At 38.8% G+C, this 19,834-nt stretch overlaps 1 protein-coding gene and 1 non-coding gene across 5 annotated transcripts in view; both read right to left on the bottom strand.

Moving 5' to 3' along the window:
• Positions 1-19,834, bottom strand: part of prrc2b (proline-rich coiled-coil 2B) — a 49,632-nt gene that overhangs the window by 24,461 nt on the left and 5,337 nt on the right. For 3 of the 4 annotated variants that reach the window (XM_049465790.1, XM_049465787.1, XM_049465793.1), the window contains exons 2-13: positions 18,824-19,002; positions 16,448-16,625; positions 14,556-14,658; positions 12,364-12,427; positions 10,886-11,029; positions 8,862-9,214; positions 7,725-7,852; positions 6,331-6,494; positions 4,956-5,043; positions 3,227-3,380; positions 1,627-1,963; positions 353-528 (exon numbers count right to left, since the gene is read on the bottom strand). In XM_049465790.1, coding sequence (XP_049321747.1) covers positions 353-528; positions 1,627-1,963; positions 3,227-3,380; positions 4,956-5,043; positions 6,331-6,494; positions 7,725-7,852; positions 8,862-9,214; positions 10,886-11,029; positions 12,364-12,427; positions 14,556-14,658; positions 16,448-16,625; positions 18,824-18,938 — 2,004 coding nt within the window. In that variant the 5' untranslated portion in view covers positions 18,939-19,002. The remainder of the gene's footprint in view (positions 1-352; positions 529-1,626; positions 1,964-3,226; positions 3,381-4,955; positions 5,044-6,330; positions 6,495-7,724; positions 7,853-8,861; positions 9,215-10,885; positions 11,030-12,363; positions 12,428-14,555; positions 14,659-16,447; positions 16,626-18,823; positions 19,003-19,834) is intronic. The other variant, XM_049465788.1, reaches the window with a different exon arrangement.
• Positions 12,166-12,304, bottom strand: LOC125785822 (small nucleolar RNA SNORA68). The gene has a single exon (XR_007428169.1). It is a non-coding gene; the product is annotated as a small nucleolar RNA SNORA68 (small nucleolar RNA).

Here is a 19,834-nt window from a genome sequence, read left to right on the forward strand (position 1 = left end):
GAATACTGTAGCTTGAAGGACAATATTAATCCTTTAAGCTACAGGTTTAACAGAGCGTTCCTAAAATAAAGCACATTTAGTTCAGTTCTCTCAGTATCCAGCAGGTGGCACTGTGGTCTGGAGATAATCCTGTCTGGATGGGTTTAAGCTCAGAGCAGAATTTGAGGGCAGATCAAAGCTGCAGCTACACTGTAATCCTGGAACAGAAGCTCTGCGGTGCTTTGAACTGTGAATCTGTGGCGTGTGATCCCGAGCACTGATCCTGCAGAATTACAGGACAGGCTCCACAGGACCCTGCAGGACCCCCCCGGGCCCTGCCGGGCCTTTGAAGAGTCCGGCAGCTGCTGCTCACCTGCTGCTGCTGCTGCTGCTGCTGCTTTTGGAAGCGCGGTGGAACGGCCTTCTGGTGCCGGCTGTAATCTGGGAGAGGAGAGGTGGGCTCCGGACCCTCGTCCTCCGTCCTGTAGCTGAAACCGTTATCCCTGTAGTCCTGAGAGGAGGACTGATCCGAGACCTGCTCACACACTTCTGAGAGAGAGAGAGAGAGAGAGACCAGAGAGAGAGAGAGAGAGAGAGACCAGAGAGAGAGAGAGAGAGAGAGAGAGAGAGAGAGAGAGAGAGAGAGAGAGAGAGAGAGAGAGAGAGAGAGTGACCAGAGAGAGAGACAGACCAGAGAGAGAGAGAGAGAGAGAGACAGACCAGAGAGAGAGACAGACCAGAGAGAGAGAGAGAGAGAGAGAGAGAGAGAGAGAGAGAGAGAGACAGACCAGAGAGAGACAGACCAGAGAGAGAGACCAGAGAGAGAGACCAGAGAAAGAGAGAGACCAGAGAGAGAGGGAGACCAGAGAGAGAGGGAGAGGGAGGGAGAGAGACAAGCGTGAGGGAAAGTGAGAAACAGAGAGAGAAATGAGACAAATGAGAGACAGAAAGAGAGCAAGAGACAGAGAGACCAGAGAAATGGTAGACAGACAATGAAGTGAGAGAGAGAGAAAGAGAGAGAGAGAGAGTGAGAAAAAGAGAGAGACAAAGTGAGATAAGAAAGAGAAAGAAAAAAAGAAAGAGAGAGAAAGCAGAGAAAGACAGACAGAAAGAGGGAGAGAGAACGGGAGAGGGAGACAGAGGGAAAGAGGCAAAAGAGAAACAAGAAAGAGAAAAAAAGAAAGAGTAAGAGAAAGAGAGGGAGGGAGAGAAAGACAGACAAAAAGAGGGAAAGAGAGGGAGAGAGAATGGGAGAGAGACACAGAGGGAAAGTGAGAGAAAACAGAGAGAAATTAGACAAATAAGAGACAGAACAGATAGCGAGAGAGACAGAGAGAGAGAGAGAGAGAGAGAGATGGTAGACAGACAAGGAAGTGAGAGAGAGAGAGAGATTAAGAGAAATAGAAAGTGAGACGAAAAAGGAAGGAAAAAAAGAAAGAGTGAGACAGAAAGAGGGAAAGAGTGAGAGAGAGAGACACAAACAGAGGGATAGAGGCAAAAAAGAAACAAGAGTGAGGGAAAGAGTGAGAAAAAGAGAAATGAGAGGCAGAAATAATAAATAAAACATTATTAATAATAATAGCAAATAAATCAAATAATGGCTCTAAATGAGATTTTTTTTTATATGAATTAAATAAATGGGCGTACCTTTGCTGGCGTACTGCCAGCTGTCCTGGTGGTGTTTGGGCAGGTCTCGGCCGGGAGACTGGGACAGGTCCTTGGTTTCTGCAGTGTGAGGGTCTCTCTGCGTCTCGGCACAGCGAGCGGGTTTCTCGGTTTTGCCGAATTTCTCGTCCAGTCTCTTTAGTTTCTCAGCGCAGGCGGCCAGCCTCTCCTCCCGAGCTCGCCGCTCCTCCTCCTCCCGCCGGCGCCGAGCCCTCTCCACCGCCTCCGACAGATCCGCCGTCACGAACTTCCCCCGGGGAGGAGCCGAGCGCTGGTGATCGTCCTGATCGTCTGCAGACTCGCTGGATTTCTGCTGGGGCTAACCAAGAAATTAACCATTAATAAACCACAATATATATTCATTTATATTCATTATCTTCTTTTTTGTCCTGCTGTTTATGTCTAATTTTATTACGTAGAGATGCTGTTTAAAAGTCAATCTTAGATTTTTTAATTTATGTGGCATTTTTTGATACAATCAGAATCATTGCTGGTGCAACACTGTAGTGCTGTGCATACTGGTACAGCTCACTAGCTAACGCTAGCTAATTAGCGTAACAAGCTAACAGACTAGAGAGAGATGATGGCTCAGCTGTGTGGAGTCAAACGCTCGTCTCGCTCAGTCCTAAATGGAAAAACATTATGTAATATGAGAATAGCACTTTATCTGAGGAGCTCCTGCTGCTGTTCCTCATTGTTTCAGGGTTTTTAAATCACAGTAAAATAGAAAAACAGCAGCAAACAACCAAAGCTTTCGCAATTAAAAAAAAAGACATGAATGGAAATACGCAATCAATTCACAGCCAAAGTGATAAAACTCCCTAAAACGAGGTAAACAAAAAACTTCAAGAGCAGTAACTATAGCGCTTTTAAATATATAAATAACACTAGCTTGAAGGATAATTTTTATGCACAGTAAACTGAATTTTACTAGAGAACCAAAGGGATTGTGACAAACTGAAACAGCTACTTAAATACTGTAAATACTCTGACAAAGAACATATATTTCTATCTGATATCAACTTACTTTAATATAGAATATTTTAGAAATATCCCTTTGAATAATTCAACATTGAGTATATGACATATGTGTCTCTCTTTTTAAGGTCTATTGTTCAAGCTCTTCAGCTGTTTTTCTAATAATTGACTAATAAAGTCTGATTTCTTCATATATTGTGTATGTATTTTGTGGGACAAAGTAAACCCAATACTAATCACAGCTCTAATTTAAAGTCTTAGTGTTTTTTTTTTTTTTTTTTTAATGTACTCCTAACAGTACAGTAAGTCATAAACCTATATAGAAGCCCAGTCATGCACAGCACTTCAACACTAATGCAAACTAATGAACGGAAATAATGATAGTAAATTAACAAAAATATATATTAAATTATAACTAACTAAGAAAGCACTGATGGAAACCCTAAGTAGTGAGCTGAGGAAGCTGAAGGTAAAGGACATAGACTGGGAAAGTCTCTCTCCAGCTCTTAATCTATTTGAGCACCTGTGGGGAATCCTCAAAGACCAGAGCATGAGACCATATAGAATAATCTAAATCTGCCAGAGTAAGGGTGGTCTTTATTACCTGTGATTCTGAGGAGCTGTATCTGCCGTTGATCTTCCTGGAAGGCTGAAGATCGTGCTGGTGCTGATAGGAGTCTTCCTCCGCCTCCTGTGGGTACTGACCTTCTCCTGAACTCATGGAGCACTGCCGCTCCCGATGAGCCTCCCACTCTCCCCTACAACCAGATACACGCTTTAACTTTAAATTCCTGTTCAGATAAGTGCTCTTTCATCATACCGTATTTTTAAGACTATAAGGTGCACTAAAAATGCATTAATTTTCCCAAAAATCATCAGTGCGCCTTATAATCCAGTGCTCCTTATGTATGAATTCTATCAGTCAGGTATTAAGGAGCAGTAAAGCCACTCTGCTGAAGTACAGATTTATACAAGAGATTCAATAAAGTTTCTCCATCATCAAGACTGGAGGAGCATTAGCATTAGCCGCTAACCGCACTGAGCGCTAGCTCTCTGGCTGTTCATAGGTGAGTATTATGGACCTGTACCCTGCTGCTAAGCCCGGATAGCACTGCTGGAGCAGCATTAGCATTACACGTTAACCGCAGAGCTAGCTCTTTCACCGTTCAGAGGAGAGTATATCGTACTGTAGCCTGCATGTTTAAACAAGCTACTTGGGACAAACCGCTAGCTAATATCTCCCTAGCTTAATTGAACACTCAGGGTTCTTCAGTGTAGCGCGGTCAAGGTGGCATTAGCTGCTAACTGCTAGCTGTTAGCCACTAATGCTAATGCTCCAGGTGTAAAAAAATCTGTAAATCTAAGCTTACTGTAAATAAACAAGGTTTTCAGGAGAGAAATCTGTGTAGATTAACATCCAGCACTTGTTTAACTTCAAAATAAACTTTATTTTTTAAGAATTACAGTTTTGTTAACTTAGCTTTACAGTTCTCACCACCCAGTGGCAAAACCTGCTGAATTAGAAAGAAAAAACATGGCGACACCCCTGTTCCTTACTAATTACTAGTGTAACAAATAATTTCACCTTATAATGTGGAAAAACACGGTATATCAGAATAAAAACAATCATTTATAGTAGCACAATATGGTTCTTTGAGAGGTTTCTATTATTATAATCCTATTTTCTCACTGTATTTCAATATTTAGGACCACACAGGAGAGAAAACCTCAGAGCAGCTATTATTATTATTATTATTATTATTATTATTATTATTAGGGTGGTGGATCTTTCTCTGACCAGTAATGTTGAAAACAGGGTTCATATACTTTTTAACCAATAAATGTCCATGTTTCTTTTTATGCCTTTAAGGCAAATTTTCACGACCATTCAAATTATAAAAACATCAGTGCAGACATGAACAATAAAACCAAAAATCAACTAACACTATAATTACAATTGATTATAGCGTGTCTAAAATAAATCAGATAAAATGTTGACACACAATCTTTAATAATAAAATGTGTGTCAGCTCCTGAGAGCTCCATTGTGTAGATCTAAATTACTGAATTAACTCAGAGCGGACATATTTATTAGCTCAAAATAGATTTACTTTTTCGATAAATGGAAACAAACTTATGTAGATCAAATTTCCCTGACTTTTCCAAAACTTTCTGGGTATTTTTATTATTTTTTTAAACTTTTTTTTTTTAATTGCTATTTTCAAAATTCCATTACTTTTCCAGGTTTTTCATGACCATAAGAGCCCTGTATAAAAATAATAATACTAATAATACTAATAAAATCCCCACAAATAGTAACAGTAGAGACTCACCAAATCTTATTCTTATCGCTGGACCCATGATCCTCTTCATCATCACTGAACTTGAGCTTCTCGCTGTAATCCACGTCCTCATGGAGACCTAGATCAACATATATCAGCAATATATCAGTACTAACACACTTTTCTTTTAATCAGATACAGGCCAAATGTGATAAATTGTATTTAAAGTGGATCTAAGACACAGGGCTCCAGACTTTTTTTTTTCTTTTTACAACAGTCCCAGAACCGTCCCCAAATGAAAATCATCTATTCTTAAAAATTCCATTCTTACAGATTGAAAAGTCTGTTTCGCACCCATTTTTCTACTTACTTAGTTTATATGCATTAAATATGCTGCACTTTAGTTTTGTGGTAGTTCTTTGTCATTACATGAATTTGTTTTTTTATTTTTCTACACAATTATTTTAAAAACCTTCAGTAAGGGTCTGATTTTGTATAAAATAAACAGACATTTGTTTCTAATGTATAAAAGTCATTTATACTAAATAAAACTAAGTTAACTGCTTACTATTAATAATAATTATTTTGTTGCAGTCTATTCTTGAAATTCATTTAAAAAACGTCCAAGCTTTATCATATCACCAAGAAAATCGGTATAGATCAGGGGTGTCCAAACTTTTTTAGTTGGGGGCCAGAAGGAGAAATATATTTGAAGTCAGGGGCCACAGACTCTATAATAAAACAAATAATGAAATATACCACTTTAAATAATTCATTTTTCCTGATTATTTCATTTACACACCATTTTACTTGACTTACTATCTTTATCTTTGACAGTGTTGTGTAAAATAAGATTTTTCAAATTGATGTTTCATTTCATGATGTCTCTTAATATTAAACTCCTTAATTACGGCAACTTTTAGACTTTTAGCCTGTTTTTCTGCACTAGAAATGCGCACCCTCTCCGCTTTCAGACTCTTTGGCCCGTTTTTCTGCACTAGAAATGCGCACCCTCTCCGCTTTAAGACTCTTTAACTCTGTTTTTCTGCGCTAGAAATGCACACTCTCTCCGCTTTTAGACTCTTTGGCCCGTTTTTCTGCACTAGAAATGTGCAACCTCTTCGCTTTTAGATTCTTTGGCCCGTTTCTGACACCTAGCGTTCAAACTGTGAATCTCACATTATAAAAACCTGCTTAACAGCGGGCCAACTTTAATTCTATTTCTAAAATACCTCGCGGGCCGCTCCAAAAAAGGAAACGGGCCGCAAATGGCCCGCGGGCCGTAGTTTGGACACACCTGGTATAGACAAAATACCTTGAAATATTGTGATATTTAAGGGCCATATCAACCACTCCTACGTGCCTTTTTTTTCTTTTCATTACGGAACATGAAAGTGGCACCACACCAAACAGTTGGTTAACATACCTGCCCATCCATCCTCACAGTCATTGTCCAGGTCGTCCAGGTCCTTCAGGTCATCTGGGTTGATGATGGCGGGGCGGGGCGCCCTGTCTCCAGGGCGGCGGATTGGTCGAGGTGAGGGGCGAGAGGGCACCCGGGCGAAGCGGTTCTCTCGCCGCACATCTCCACTAAAAACAGACCAAATCTCTCATCAGATCTAGAGATACAGCGGCAGTTTTCGGTATTTTATCCATTTAGTTTTGTTCAATAAACCGAGGTAAATCTCAATATTTAGATACGCTCACAAACAGAACGAGTAGAACACAAGATAAAGAGTCTGCTTACGACTGTCTTCATTGGGTTCTGGTCATTTTCTGGCTCACTGGTGACAAAACTTTAAATGTTTAAGCCCTTAAAAGTCTGTATATGTGCCACAAGTGTAGGTGTCACAACACTCCTCTTTCTCTGCACTAAGATACACAATTTACATTCTAAATCTCTGAGTGGTTTGGAGATTCTTGAAGGACACTTACGGAGAAGCAGTCAGTCCACTCTATTCAACTTAACTTCAGATCAGTAAAAGAAATGTTGTACTGAATACTGAATGTTGTCACTTCTGTTCGTTTTACAGATAGAGGCACATCTCAATTTTTGATTGAAAAGTTACCTTTTTTCCAGTAATTCAGTTCAAAATGTGAATCATTATATAGAAGTATTTTACACACACTGATCCATTTTAAGCGTTTATTTCTTTTATTGTTGTTGATTATGGATTACAGCCAATGAAAACCCAAAAATCAGCGTCTCAGAAAATTTGAATATTATAAAAGACCAATTGGTACTTTTAGCAGTGTGGGCAGAGTGCCAAGTCCTGCTGGAAAATGAAATCTGCATCTCCATTTGTTTTCCCAGAAAATCTTGCAGCACTTCATTCTTCCCTCTGCTACTGACAACTTTTATGGTGATGCGGATTTCATTTTCCAGCAGGACTTGGCACACTGCCCACACTAGAGTCAAAAGTATATCACACTGTGCGTAATACATCTATATAATATATGAGTTTCTCATTTTTAACTCAAATGAATGAAATAAAAGTAATTTTTCAAATGATATCCTAATTTTTTGAGGTGCACCTGCCAGATCGTAACAGTTGAAACAGTTTGCATTGTATTTGCCACTGTGACACCACAGTACAGGCTCATAGTGCTGGTACAGGAAAGTGACTTGTTTGAGCCACCAGGACGGGCCTTTTTTCTGCTCGTTTCTCTTATTTAATTTCCATTTGAGTGCCGTAAATTAGAGATGTGCAAGAGACGGAGCTCAAATATAACTAATGATAATACAGGAAGATTTTAGCTCTCTCTATCTGAATAACCTCTGGCTTTCTATGAGAAGCTCTGGAAGCGTCTGGAACTTACTTAACAGGTTCAGGAGCAGGGAATGGTGGTCTGAAGGTTGGCCTCGCTTCAAAGCGCATGGGGGCGGGCACAGCAGCAGGGCCGTGCTCCGAGGTACCAGGGCCCTCTCGAGTTTCTTTAGGGCACATCTGAGAAACACAGCAAAATGAATCAATGAATTAATAAACCAACAAATACATTAATAATACATACATGCACAAAGAAGAGCTTGAAAGTTTGAGATACATTTTGAATTTACTACATTTCTACACAAATCTGACTTAAAACTGAATCAGTTTTTAATCAGAAGTCCTAAAAGTAGGTAAAGAAAACCAAATCTAACAAATAAGACACAAATATTAGACTTGTTAATTTTTGTATTGAGGGAAATTATCTAAACTTTATAGTATAGAGGTGTTCGAACTTGTTCAGCAGTAACTGCAGATAAACGTTTGTGGGTTTCCTCCTATAAACTATTGATTCACAACTTGTGTGTTTAGGGTCATTGTCTTGTTGCGTGACCCATGTTCAAGATTCAAAGTGGTAAATGTGATCTAATGTGAGAGAAATGCTTTTAGTTGCATTATGACATCTTGCACTATTCCACACCTTGCTCTTATAGTGTGATTTGTTTATCGAATCTCTCTCATTTGCAGATCAGTGGCATTGAAACACTTTACAAATGTTATATTAGACGATTTTTTCTTTAATAAAAATATAAGAGACCATTTAAAAATAAAGACTTTTAGATTTTTCCAAATTGCCTCTAAAATATAATCAAAAGGAAGATGGATGATCACAAGCCATCAAACCACCAAACTGAACTGCTTGAATTTTTGCACCAGGAGTAAAGCAGCATAAAGTTATCCAAAAGCAGTGTGTAAGACTGGTGGAGGAGAACATGATGCCAAGATGCCTGAAAACTGTGATTAAAAACCAGGGTTATTCCACCAAATATTGATTTCTGAACTCTTAAAACTTTATTTAGAATTTGGGAGAAATGTTGTCTGTAGTTTATAGAATAAAACAACAATGTTCATTTTACTCAAACATAAACCTATAAATAGCAAAATCAGAGAAACTGATTCAAAAACTAGAGCGTTCTAATTTTTTTTTCAGAGCTGTAGGTTTGATTTGTCTCTCTTTATCGACACTCACAAAGGCAGGCAGCATGTCGTGGTAGGTGGTGGTGGAGGTGTGGTGGAGCTGGTACTGCAGGGCGGATGGCGTGGCTCGGCGTAGCGGTTGAGCCGGCCGGAGTGAGGGCTCCTTCAGGTCGGGGGATGGAGCTGTGACAGTGGCGGAGGCGGCGTTGGCAGACGAGGACAGGGCGGAGGAGCCGGTGGAGGAGGAGGAGGTGGTGGTGGTGGTGGTGGAGGGAGGAGGAGGAGGAAGAGGAGCGGCGGTCTCAGTCGGGCCGCCTCCCTTTCCCTCCGGCTCGGAGGCGAGGGCGGGGGACAGAGAGAGAGGCTGAAGATTCCGTCCACCACCCTCCCTCCAACTCGTAACATCTGAGGAGGAAAAGAGGAGAATATTTATTTATATATTTATATATTTATTAGAGTTGCCCACATTAAAGCGATTAATCTGACCCAGCTATCAAATATACTTTTTTTTAAATTGAGCTAAACTGCTGATAAGGCACAGTTTAATCTGATATATTAGCCAGATAATTAATATACTGCTATGAACAAACGCTGTCTCTGCTGCTGCTCCATGCTGTTCACACAGTAAGAGAGCGGTATGTGCTGCTCACATCTGCGCTGCACGTCGCATTTAAAACCACTGTGTTTAAAAGAGCAGCTTCGCACTGCACAGATAAACACATGCTTCAGACAGCTCTGACCAATCAGAGGAGGAGATGTGCTCGTGTGGTTTACTGGTGCACACATTTTTAGGTGTAGGTTTGCGCCTGTGTGAAACCAAACCAAACCAAACCAAGGGAGAAACGCTCCAAACAAACAAACTCATCTACTGATCCGTATCATAGAAACTAGAAACTACAACTACAGGTGTGAAAACTCTTTTATACTCAGCTAATTAAGCTCTAATTCAGAAATCCTCACAACCATGCAGAGATGTTTATACTAGAGCTGGGCGATTAATTGATTTTATCGATTAAATCGAATTTACAGTTAAGGACGATGTGTTTTTATGAAAATCGATTTTCTCTGAGTTTTATTTATTTTCACCACCGACGCTTCTCTGAGCTTAGCCCCGCCCCTCTCCCGTGCACAGCCCTGATTTTTTTTTATTTACGTAAAAATTTAGTTATTTTGTATGGAAGCCCATTTCCGCCACCTGAAGAAAAAAAAACGTCCTCGACTAAGTCATAATTATGAGATAGAAAAGTCATAATTATGAGATAGTAAGTCATATTTATGAGATAAAAAGTCATCTCATAATTATGACTTTCTATCTCATAATTATGACTTAGTTGAGGACGTTTTTTTTTCTTCAGGTGGCGGAAATGGGCTTCCATAATTTTGAGACGTGACTGCCTATTTAAAAAGCAGCAGAAGTTGTTCATTTGTTGAAGCTTTTTTTGTATAATTTCTAACATATTTAGCGTGTTTTTTACTCACTTTTGTCTCTCTCACAATGTTAATCCTTTACAGCTTCAAAAACATGTATTATGCAAATTAGGCAATGATGTCACTTAGCGACTTCTAGCGACTTTCAGGAGATTTTAGTAGTGGAAAAAAAATCAATTTTTTTATTTATTTATTTTTTTAAATCAAAGATTTTTTTTGGGCCATATCGCCCAGCTCTAGTTTATAGTAAAGTTAAAAAAAAAAAAATAAATGTTTCCTCTTCAATTTATCATGCATTTTTTGATTCCAGCGCCCCATGTCTGCTTTATCTTCCCTCAAACATACCATACCATAAGTAAATGCAAGTATTTTAATTGACCACCAATATAAATAATCTAATACAAATATACTTATATAATTTTTATATTTCTCACATTCTTTTATTTACATTTAAATAGCCACTATAACATTTTGCATCTAAAGAAGTTCTCTGGTTTGTTTTCACACACGAGAACTTTAGAAGAAGCGCTCGCTACACTGTTTTTTGTCTTGAACAGATAATGTGCACAGCTTCTTTAATATACATCTTTAAAAAGTCGATGTTGGGTTCTAAAATCAGTATGCGGTGAAAAATGTGTAAAGACTCACTCTGAGGGCGGAGGCTTGGTCCTGGCCCATACGACGGATCGAAGGCGCTTCTTTCCTTGCCAGCCTTGTCCTGTTCTCCTGCTGCTTTCAGCGTCGGAAATTCCTCGTGAGAGAAGGGCTGCAGTCGGCTTGAGGCCCTTAAACCTGGAAATACAGCAAAACAAAAAATTTGTAAAAAGTAGTTTGCATAGCTTCACCTTCCAACATCCCCCACCCCTTACCAGTAATTTTATACAAAAAAATAAATAAATAGGATGTAAGGAAAAGTAATAAGGAAGCAAGAAGGGGATGTAGGGAAAGTAAATAAGGAAGTAAGGAAAGGAAAGAAAGGAAAGTAAGGAAAAAAGTAAGGAAAGGAAATAAAGTAGAGAAAGTGAGGAAAGGAAGGAAAGAATGTAAGGAAATGAATTAAGGAAAAGAATGAAGGAATGTAAATAATAAAAGGAAGAAAAATAGGTAAGCAAAGTAAGAAAATAAAGTAAAGAAAATCAGGAAAGGGAGTAAGGAAAGAAGAAAAGGAAGGAAGGAAAGTAAATAAGGAAGGAGAGTAAAAAAGGAAGTAGAGAAATTAAGGAAAGGAAAGGAAGGAATATAAGTAAGGAAAGGAAGTAGAGAAAGTGGAAGTAAGAAAAGGGAAGTTAGGAAAAGTAGTAAGGAGAGGAAGTAAGGAAAGGAAGTAAGGAAAGCAAGTAAGGAAAGCAAGTAAGGAAAGCAAGTAAGGAAGTAAGGAAAGGAAAGTAAGGATAGGAAGTAAGGAAAGGAAGAAAAAGATGTAATAAAATAAAAGTAAGGAAAGAAAAAAATTGAATGAAAGTAAGGAAAGTAAGGATAAGAAGGAAAGGAAGTAATGAAATGAAAGTAAGGAAAGGAAGGAAAAGAAGTAGAGAAAGTAAGAACAGGAAGTAAGGAAGCATTCATGCTTTCCTACAGTATTCCTACAACGTTCTTTAAAAAAGTCCAAAGTAAAGCATCTATTTCATGAGGAGGTTGTTTAATATCAAACTCCATCAAACCAACCTTATAATCCCCCAAAAATATAGGTTCAACACTTGAACTTTAAAACAAAGGTTCCATCATTGTTCTTGGCTTGGACATGCAGTCAAATGATGACTCTAAAGATGATCTAACCTCTAAAAAGCAGTAAAAACTGTCTGAAACTTGAGAAAACTGTATATTCTGCTTTTTTCTCCACACTCTCTGTACTGAAACGCAGTTAGTGTGCTGTGTTCAGACAGCAGATAAAGCCTCAGTGAAGGACTCTGAGCAGAACATCTCGTACTGAATGTAGGACCTTGAATTCACTTCTATCGGCACGAAGACGGCCTATAAAAGGCGACAAGGCTCTGACGTTTCTTTACGCACACGCTGCGTGGGTCATCACAACCAAGCATGATAACGACCCTTGGGTTGGTGTGCAGATACGCTGTGTGTGACGTACATAAGAATTAATGAAAAAAAAATATATATGAAGATTTTACCATCGTGATCTACTGCCTTTCCATTTAGTTGTGCCCATTGCTTTGGTCCACCTGTGCTTGTGCTCTGTGAACATTAAAAACACACACAAAATACATCGTTATCAATCTACAACCAGGGTTCATATACATTTTAACCAATACATTTCCATGACTTTCTCAAGCCTTCACGGTAGGGGTGGGTGATACGGCTCTAAAATTATATCACGATATTTCATGGTATTTTTGCGATAACGATATACTTGGCGATATGACAAAAAATTTCAATTAAAAACACAAATATTTCAAGAATACCCTACTGCAACAGAATGAAAATTACATTTTAATATTGTATACGATATATGGCAAACCAAAAACATATAAAAAAATATATATATAAAAAAATACAAGAATTTATCAGATTTGTAACAGAAGTCAATGATCCAGAATGTCGTGATACTAGTACTACACTGCAATATATATCCAGGATTAAAGTAAAATACATGATACTGGACAGATACAATCCGTCTCTAGTAGATATATAATAGCAATATATATAACAGCACAAAAGTCATACCCTGATGTGATAATGGGTGGGTGATGTGGCACGATATTTTAGGGTATAATATCGTTCATATATATATATTTCTTTAAGCAATGCTGACAATCTTCAATAATAAAATGTGTGTCAAATCCTGAGAGCTCTATTGTGTATAACTAAATAAACTTTTGAGCTGATTCCATACACTGCTAAGCATTTCTAAACTTTAACATTTAAACAGTGTAGTGCTGTGCGATATGACTATAAATAGCATGGGGAAGACAGAAAAGTGTCTATCGTGCTACTTACTTTCTATCGTCCCTATCGTTTCTACAGTAATTTCATCAATTATTCATGCAAATATATAAGGTAGGCTATGATGAAATGTATTGGTGTGGTCACTTTGCATAAACTCGGTTTATTTAAGTGATAATAAAGTAATACTCGCAAAAAAAAAAAAAGCTTCATAATGTGGTTTTGAAACATGATGCTGCTTTACGTTATTAAACTCATGAGAGCTGAACAATGGAGACGCATTGTTCTTTTGAGCAAATCAGCTACTGCATCTACCTCATCTGTTGGGTTTAATGTCACTTTGAAATAAAGTTGGAAAAAAGTAAGCAATGATATTATTTGTCATATTTTTCAAAGAATAACTGAAAAAATACTTAAATGTGGTTTATCATGATATATATCGTTATATAAAAAAAAATCCATATCATGATATGATTTTTCCCCATATCACCCAGCACTAAAACAGTGGTTCCTATTTTCATCAAAAAACATGATATAGAATAGAGAATGATAGATATAGAAGGTTACACTGTTATTACACAGCTGTTAAGGGTCTCCTTCCACTGAAATCCACTTTTTCTTGTTCTTTGTGAAATACTATAGATCCCTCTAAGTTGTATATGATGCTGAATATGAAACTGTTTCTCAACCGCCACTGTCTGGAGTAGCTAATAAAAGAAAATCCTCAGAAATACGAGTTGATCAGAAAGATGTTAAGGTGTCTACGACAACCAGTGGGTTAATGGCCACGCCCACCTCGGCTCAGGACCAACCACAGGCAGCGTTAAAGCAGGGCTGGAGTTACAGTTCTGTTTATAGCTTCAGTTTACAGCAGCTAGATAATGTTCTTGTGTAATTAATTGAAGGTTTAAATTGGATCTCCGGTTGATTTCACGTTTTACCTAGACCTAAAATATTCACTAGAGAAGCACGGCTTTACAAGGTAGCACAACTTAATTGATAACAGTGCTGCAGTGCTGTTATACAATCAGAGGCGATATATTTGCATGTATGAATATTTATGAGCAAAAGCTGAAATCCTGCCTTTCTTCAGAGACCAGTAATCAAGTGATCTAAAGCAGGGCTAAATAGAAACACCTGAGCATTTTATTTATTTTTATTTTTTTTTTACAAAAAATGTCTCACATGGCATTCATTCATACTAGAGACCAAATGATTGACCTTTAATGTGTAGCTAAACAGTGTGACACTACAGAAGTGGTACCATTTTTTTCTATTAGTTAGGATTTCCAGTAACATTTCTCATCAAACATGAACCCTGCTTATGTAATGCTTATACATAAATTCTTATAATTGAGGCGTTTAATATTAATGACAAAATATATACAAAAATTAACACATTAAAAACACTTGTGCCTACCTCCTGGCTGGCTGCCGGTGTTGGCTTCTGAATATTGGAGACAGATTTCTGCAAAGGCAGCTGCGGCTGCGATTCCAGCAGCTGTGCTGTCGATGCAATGGAACTGGAGGGGAAAAGAACAGTATAGCAGGGTTTAGCTTCACTACTGAACACTGACCACACTGCGAAGCAGATAAAACACCACGCTGAATCAGCTGAAGGCAAGCTACATGAGTGGGATTCGAACTAGAAATCTCCTAATCAAAGTGGCTGAGCTTTAGACCGCTGAAAGACTCAGCGCCACAATCCACTGCACACTAAATAACTTTACTACAGCCTTTCATCACCTCCACCTATACTTAACACTGATTTTACATTGTTTGTACAATGTTGCCAATTCAGAGAGGGTTCAAGGAAGGTTAATCTACAGTTACAGTAGATACAGAATCACCGGCACTGTAATCTGTTATACCCGTACTGCTCTGTAATTAATCTACAGTTACAGTACATACAGAATCATCAGCACTGTAATCTGTTGTACCCGTACTGCTCTGTAATTAATCTACAGTTACAGTAGATACAGAATCACCAGCAGTGTAATCTGTTGTACCCGTACTGCTCTGTAATTAATCTACAGTTACAGTAGATACAGAATCACCAGCACTGTAATCTGTTGTACCCGTACTGCTCTGTAATTAATCTACAGTTACAGTCAATACAGAATCACCAGCACCAGTTTTTTTTTACGCATTTATGCATAGTTTCAGGTTTATTTAGTTAAGGGCCAAAACCCCGAGCCACTAGATTGAGTTGTTCTGTTCTGATTGGATAAAAAGGACATTCAGAATAAACCAGGCTGTTTAATTTATAACAGCCGACCATTTTAAACAGAGTTTTCACTCGACTCCTTCAAATCCACCAACTCTCTACAAATCACCGCCTACTGAATTACACAGCAGCACCGTGTTCTCCACCCACACACTCCGCTCTACAGTCATGTACAGCAGACGTTCCTCAGGAAAGAACATCGCACTCTTTTAGATGCGTGCGTACACACACCTTTCCGTTCCTAAACACTCCTCTGGGTCTTTTGTTTTGGGAAAACAAAGAATCACCCTCTGAAGCACCTTGGTTTCTCACCAAGGCCAGAAAAAACAGCAAGTGTGCACTCTCTACACCTCTCTATATTTACCTGTGATGTGGGAATCAGCGGAATCTCGTGATACAATATCACAATACTACGATTCTGTAATTCTTGATACATCACAAGACAGCTAAGCTATGTAAAGTTAAGCTAAGTAAACAAAACTGTGATTGAAAAAAAAAAAAGATTTTAAAAGGCAAACGAGAATGTTAATCTACACAGCTTTCTCTCCTAAAAACTGTATATTTGGATGAGTAAATAATTTTCATTTATTTACAGTAAGCTTAGATTCCCGAATTTCTCCAGCACTAAGGCTGGAGCATTAGCATTAGCCGCTAACCTCTAGCGGTTAGCGGCTAATGCCGCCCGACAGCGTCACACTAAGGAACCTTGAGTGTTCTGGTAAGCCAGGGCAATATTAGCTAGCAGTTTGTTCTATGTAGCTTGTTTTAATGCGAAGAACTAGCACTTAGCGCAGTTAGCGGGTAATGCTAATGCTGCTCCAGCAGCGCTAGCCGGGGTTAGCAGCAGGCTACAGTCCGACATACTCTCCTATAAACGGAGAAACTAGCAGTTAGCAGCTAATACTAATACTACTTCTGCGACAAGCCCTAAAGTATGCTGCACTTCAGGCTCAACCTCACCATTTACTTGGTTGCCATTTGGAGACACTGTCCAATATCTGAACAATAGTCCATAACCATCATTAAAGCATTAAAGCAAATACCTGAAAACCAAAGACTGGTTTTTATAAAGCTCATCTTCATACCTCTTTTGATCGGACTGTTCCTGCTTGTTCGCCCATCCTGTTCCGTCTTTGGGCACAATAATCACGTTTGGATCGTTTCCTTTATTTTCGGATTTCAGGCTCGGCAGGTGAGCGGGTGGGGGCATGCGCCGGGCAGTGGCCACTTTACCAAGACTCTGCAAGCCATGTCGTGGAACAACTGCAGGAGAAAGAGAGAAACGAGAGAAATTAAGTTTATTATCTGGTCAGACAGTTAGACAGCATCATTTTACACACATTATTCAAGATTAATATCTTTAACAGTAGACTTATTCTAAAATTTACTATACAAACGCATTAAGTGTCACAAGTAAGGATGTCTACATCGAAGTGAGCAAGGGTGCCGCCATATTTCCCTTCAAACAAAAAGTTAAGTGAACACTGGATGTTAATCTACACAGATTTCTCTCCTGAAAACTGTTTATTTGGGTGAAAAAAAGCACTTCCGTTTATTTATAGTAAGCTTAGTAAGCAATATTTTGTCTAAGAGTGACTTTTTAGTGACGTTTCACCAGCACTAAGGCTCGGTGCAGCAGCATTAGCATTAGCCGCTAACTGCAGGGCTAGCTGGTGTAAATGCAGCCCAATAGTGCTAGACTGAGAAACCTTGAGTGTTCTAGTAAGCCAGGTGCTATCAGCTAGCGGTTCAACACAGTAAATACGCAGACCACAGTCCGATATACTCGCCTCTGAACGGTAAAAGAGATAGCGCTGCAGTTAGCAGCTATGAGAAACTTCACTGAAAACTCACCCTTATAACAATGTATTTCAGCAGAGTGGCTTTACTGCTCTTTAATATCGGATTGGTAGAATTCATACATAAGAAGCACAGAATTATAAGACATTTGACGATTTTTAAGAAAACTAAAGGATCGACTTTGTCTGCATGGCTCGGTCCTTGAAAGCAGCCTCTTCTAAAGCTGATGCACAAGAAAGCCTGCAAACAGTGTGCTGAAGTCAAGCAGTTCCAAGAGCATGGATTCTTGTCTGAACCCTTGTCCTATGGTCTGAGGAGATCAAGAAAAACTTGTCTTGCTCAGACAGTGTGCAGCATGTGTGACCGCGTCCTGGAGAGAAATAGCAAGAAAACTGCCCCTTGTTTACTGTCAAGCATGGTAGTGGTAGCATTATGGAACTGGGCCACAGGGCAGTTTCTAACAAGATAATGACCCCAAAAACATCTCCAATATAAAAACTGCTTTGCTGAGGAAGCTGAAGAGAAAGGAAATGAACTAGCCACGTAGGTCTCCACACCTAAACCCAATTGAGCACCTGTGGGGCATCCTTACATTGAAGGTGGAAGAGTGCAAGGTTTCTATCCTCCACTAGCTCCAGAGTTAAGGCAATGCTAGATAATAGCTGTTACAAACCATTGACAGTTTGGCCACAATTTGGTAATTTTCAAGAGCTGCTATAAACAAAGTGCTCAATACAGTAACTCAGTAATAGCCATACATGATTTAGTACTAATTTAAAATGATTCAGTGCCTAGCATTAATAATTCAGCTTCAACATATTATTCACTATATCGCGATTTGCTAAAAAGCAATACACCATGATTCCATACGAGCTAACATGAATCAGTTTCTACTATTAATGACTCTGTATCTGCTATAAATTATTTATTTCAACACCATATTTGATTCATTAACTATAATATACTGTTTTGAAGGCATGCAAAATGTGCTGCTTTTTGTGACCTCACAAAAACAATGCTTTATTGTATTTTTTGGACTATTAGGAGCACTCAAAAAACTTAATTTCCCCAAAAATTGTCAGTGCGCCTTATAATCCAGTGCACCTTATGTACGAACTATCAGTTAAAAATTAAGGAGCAGTGAAGCCACTCCGCTGAAGTTATAAGGGTTATTCATTTAAGCTTCAGTGAAGTTTCTCCAGCACTATGGCTTGGTGCAGCAGCATTAGCATTAGCCACTAACTGCAGTGCTAACTTTTTCTCCGATCAGAAGAGTATATTGGACTGTATATCGCTAGCTGATAGACTGAGGAACCCTGTGAGTTTCGGCTAGCTCTGCGGTTAGCTGCTAATGCTGCTGCACCCAGCCTTAGTGCTGGAGAAACTTCACCGAAAACCCATCCTTAGACAAAATATTGGCAATCTAAGCTTACTGTAAATATCAGAACATGGCGACACCCTTGCTCACTTCGATTTAGACATCCTTACTAGTGTCGTTTAATGCGACTTATGATCCCGTGCACCTTACAGTACAGAAAAATTGGTTATTTACTGTATGGGTGGGTACTTTAAGATAGTAACATGTATGCATATTCATAACTTCTCTATTCAGGAGCTCATAAACTAACGAAACTGAAGTGATTCTACTGAAATGTTCTTACCTGTGTTTTTCTGAGTTTCTATTGACTTTCCCTTGTACTTGTCAAATAGGCTGAGCGAAGAATACTTGCTTTTCCCATCCTTGGACTTGGTTATTTGCCCCAAACGATCGGACATTGCGATGTAATGTCATCGAGTATGGAAATTTTTCTTTGCGCCTCTTCCTCTGTACCTTCTGTGTCTGCAAACACACAAAAGAACCAAAGAAGTTAATTCATTAATCATCTCAAATGTACCACAAGTACTTGTACATTACAGCATATGAAATTTTAGTCCCCTATTCACAGTTTTATAACTGGTTTCTTTTGCTATAGCATAGGTGATTGATGCTAAGTATTGGGAAGGTTGTTATTAAGGTGTGTCCAGGTGGCTGCAAAGGCACACACTTTGATCGTTAGTGTTGCTATGGTAGAGCCGAAGCTAGGTTGCTAGGGTGCTTGTGTTACAGGTTTTGGTAGCTAAGGTGATGCATAGACATGAACTCCTGAACTCCTTGCTTTGCATACAGTCTTACAGTTTACTGATAAAGTCCTGCCTTTCTACATAGAGCCAATCATCTTGCTGGTAACACTGCAAGAGAAGGAGGGAATACGTGGCACCAGTAGGAAAAGGCCCTAAAAGAAATAATTGTGGTTGGTGGAACACCACATCAGTCAACTGTGGAGCTTCAAAAGTGGCAAAGGTAATTTTATTTACTAACATTTTTAGTATAACATTTTATTTATGTTATTAACTATACTACCCTACTTTTAAGTATAATTCCACTGTGTGAACCTACATTTTATAATGGAAAATAAAAAGTATAATTGCATTGCAGTTATCAATGTTTGTCATTATATAGTAGGGGTGTGCCATTTCTTATCGTATGCAATAATAGCCAACCTTTCTGAGTATTGTTAACATTATACCCTGAAATATCAAGCCATTTCACCCACCCCTAATTATTACATCAGATAATTACTTTACTTGTTTTTATCAAAATAAAAAATTCACACTGTTCTCATTTCCCATTA

The sequence above is a fragment of the Astyanax mexicanus genome, chromosome 1 (genome assembly GCF_023375975.1).
Source record: "Astyanax mexicanus isolate ESR-SI-001 chromosome 1, AstMex3_surface, whole genome shotgun sequence".
NCBI classification, from domain to species: Eukaryota; Metazoa; Chordata; class Actinopteri; order Characiformes; family Acestrorhamphidae; genus Astyanax; species Astyanax mexicanus.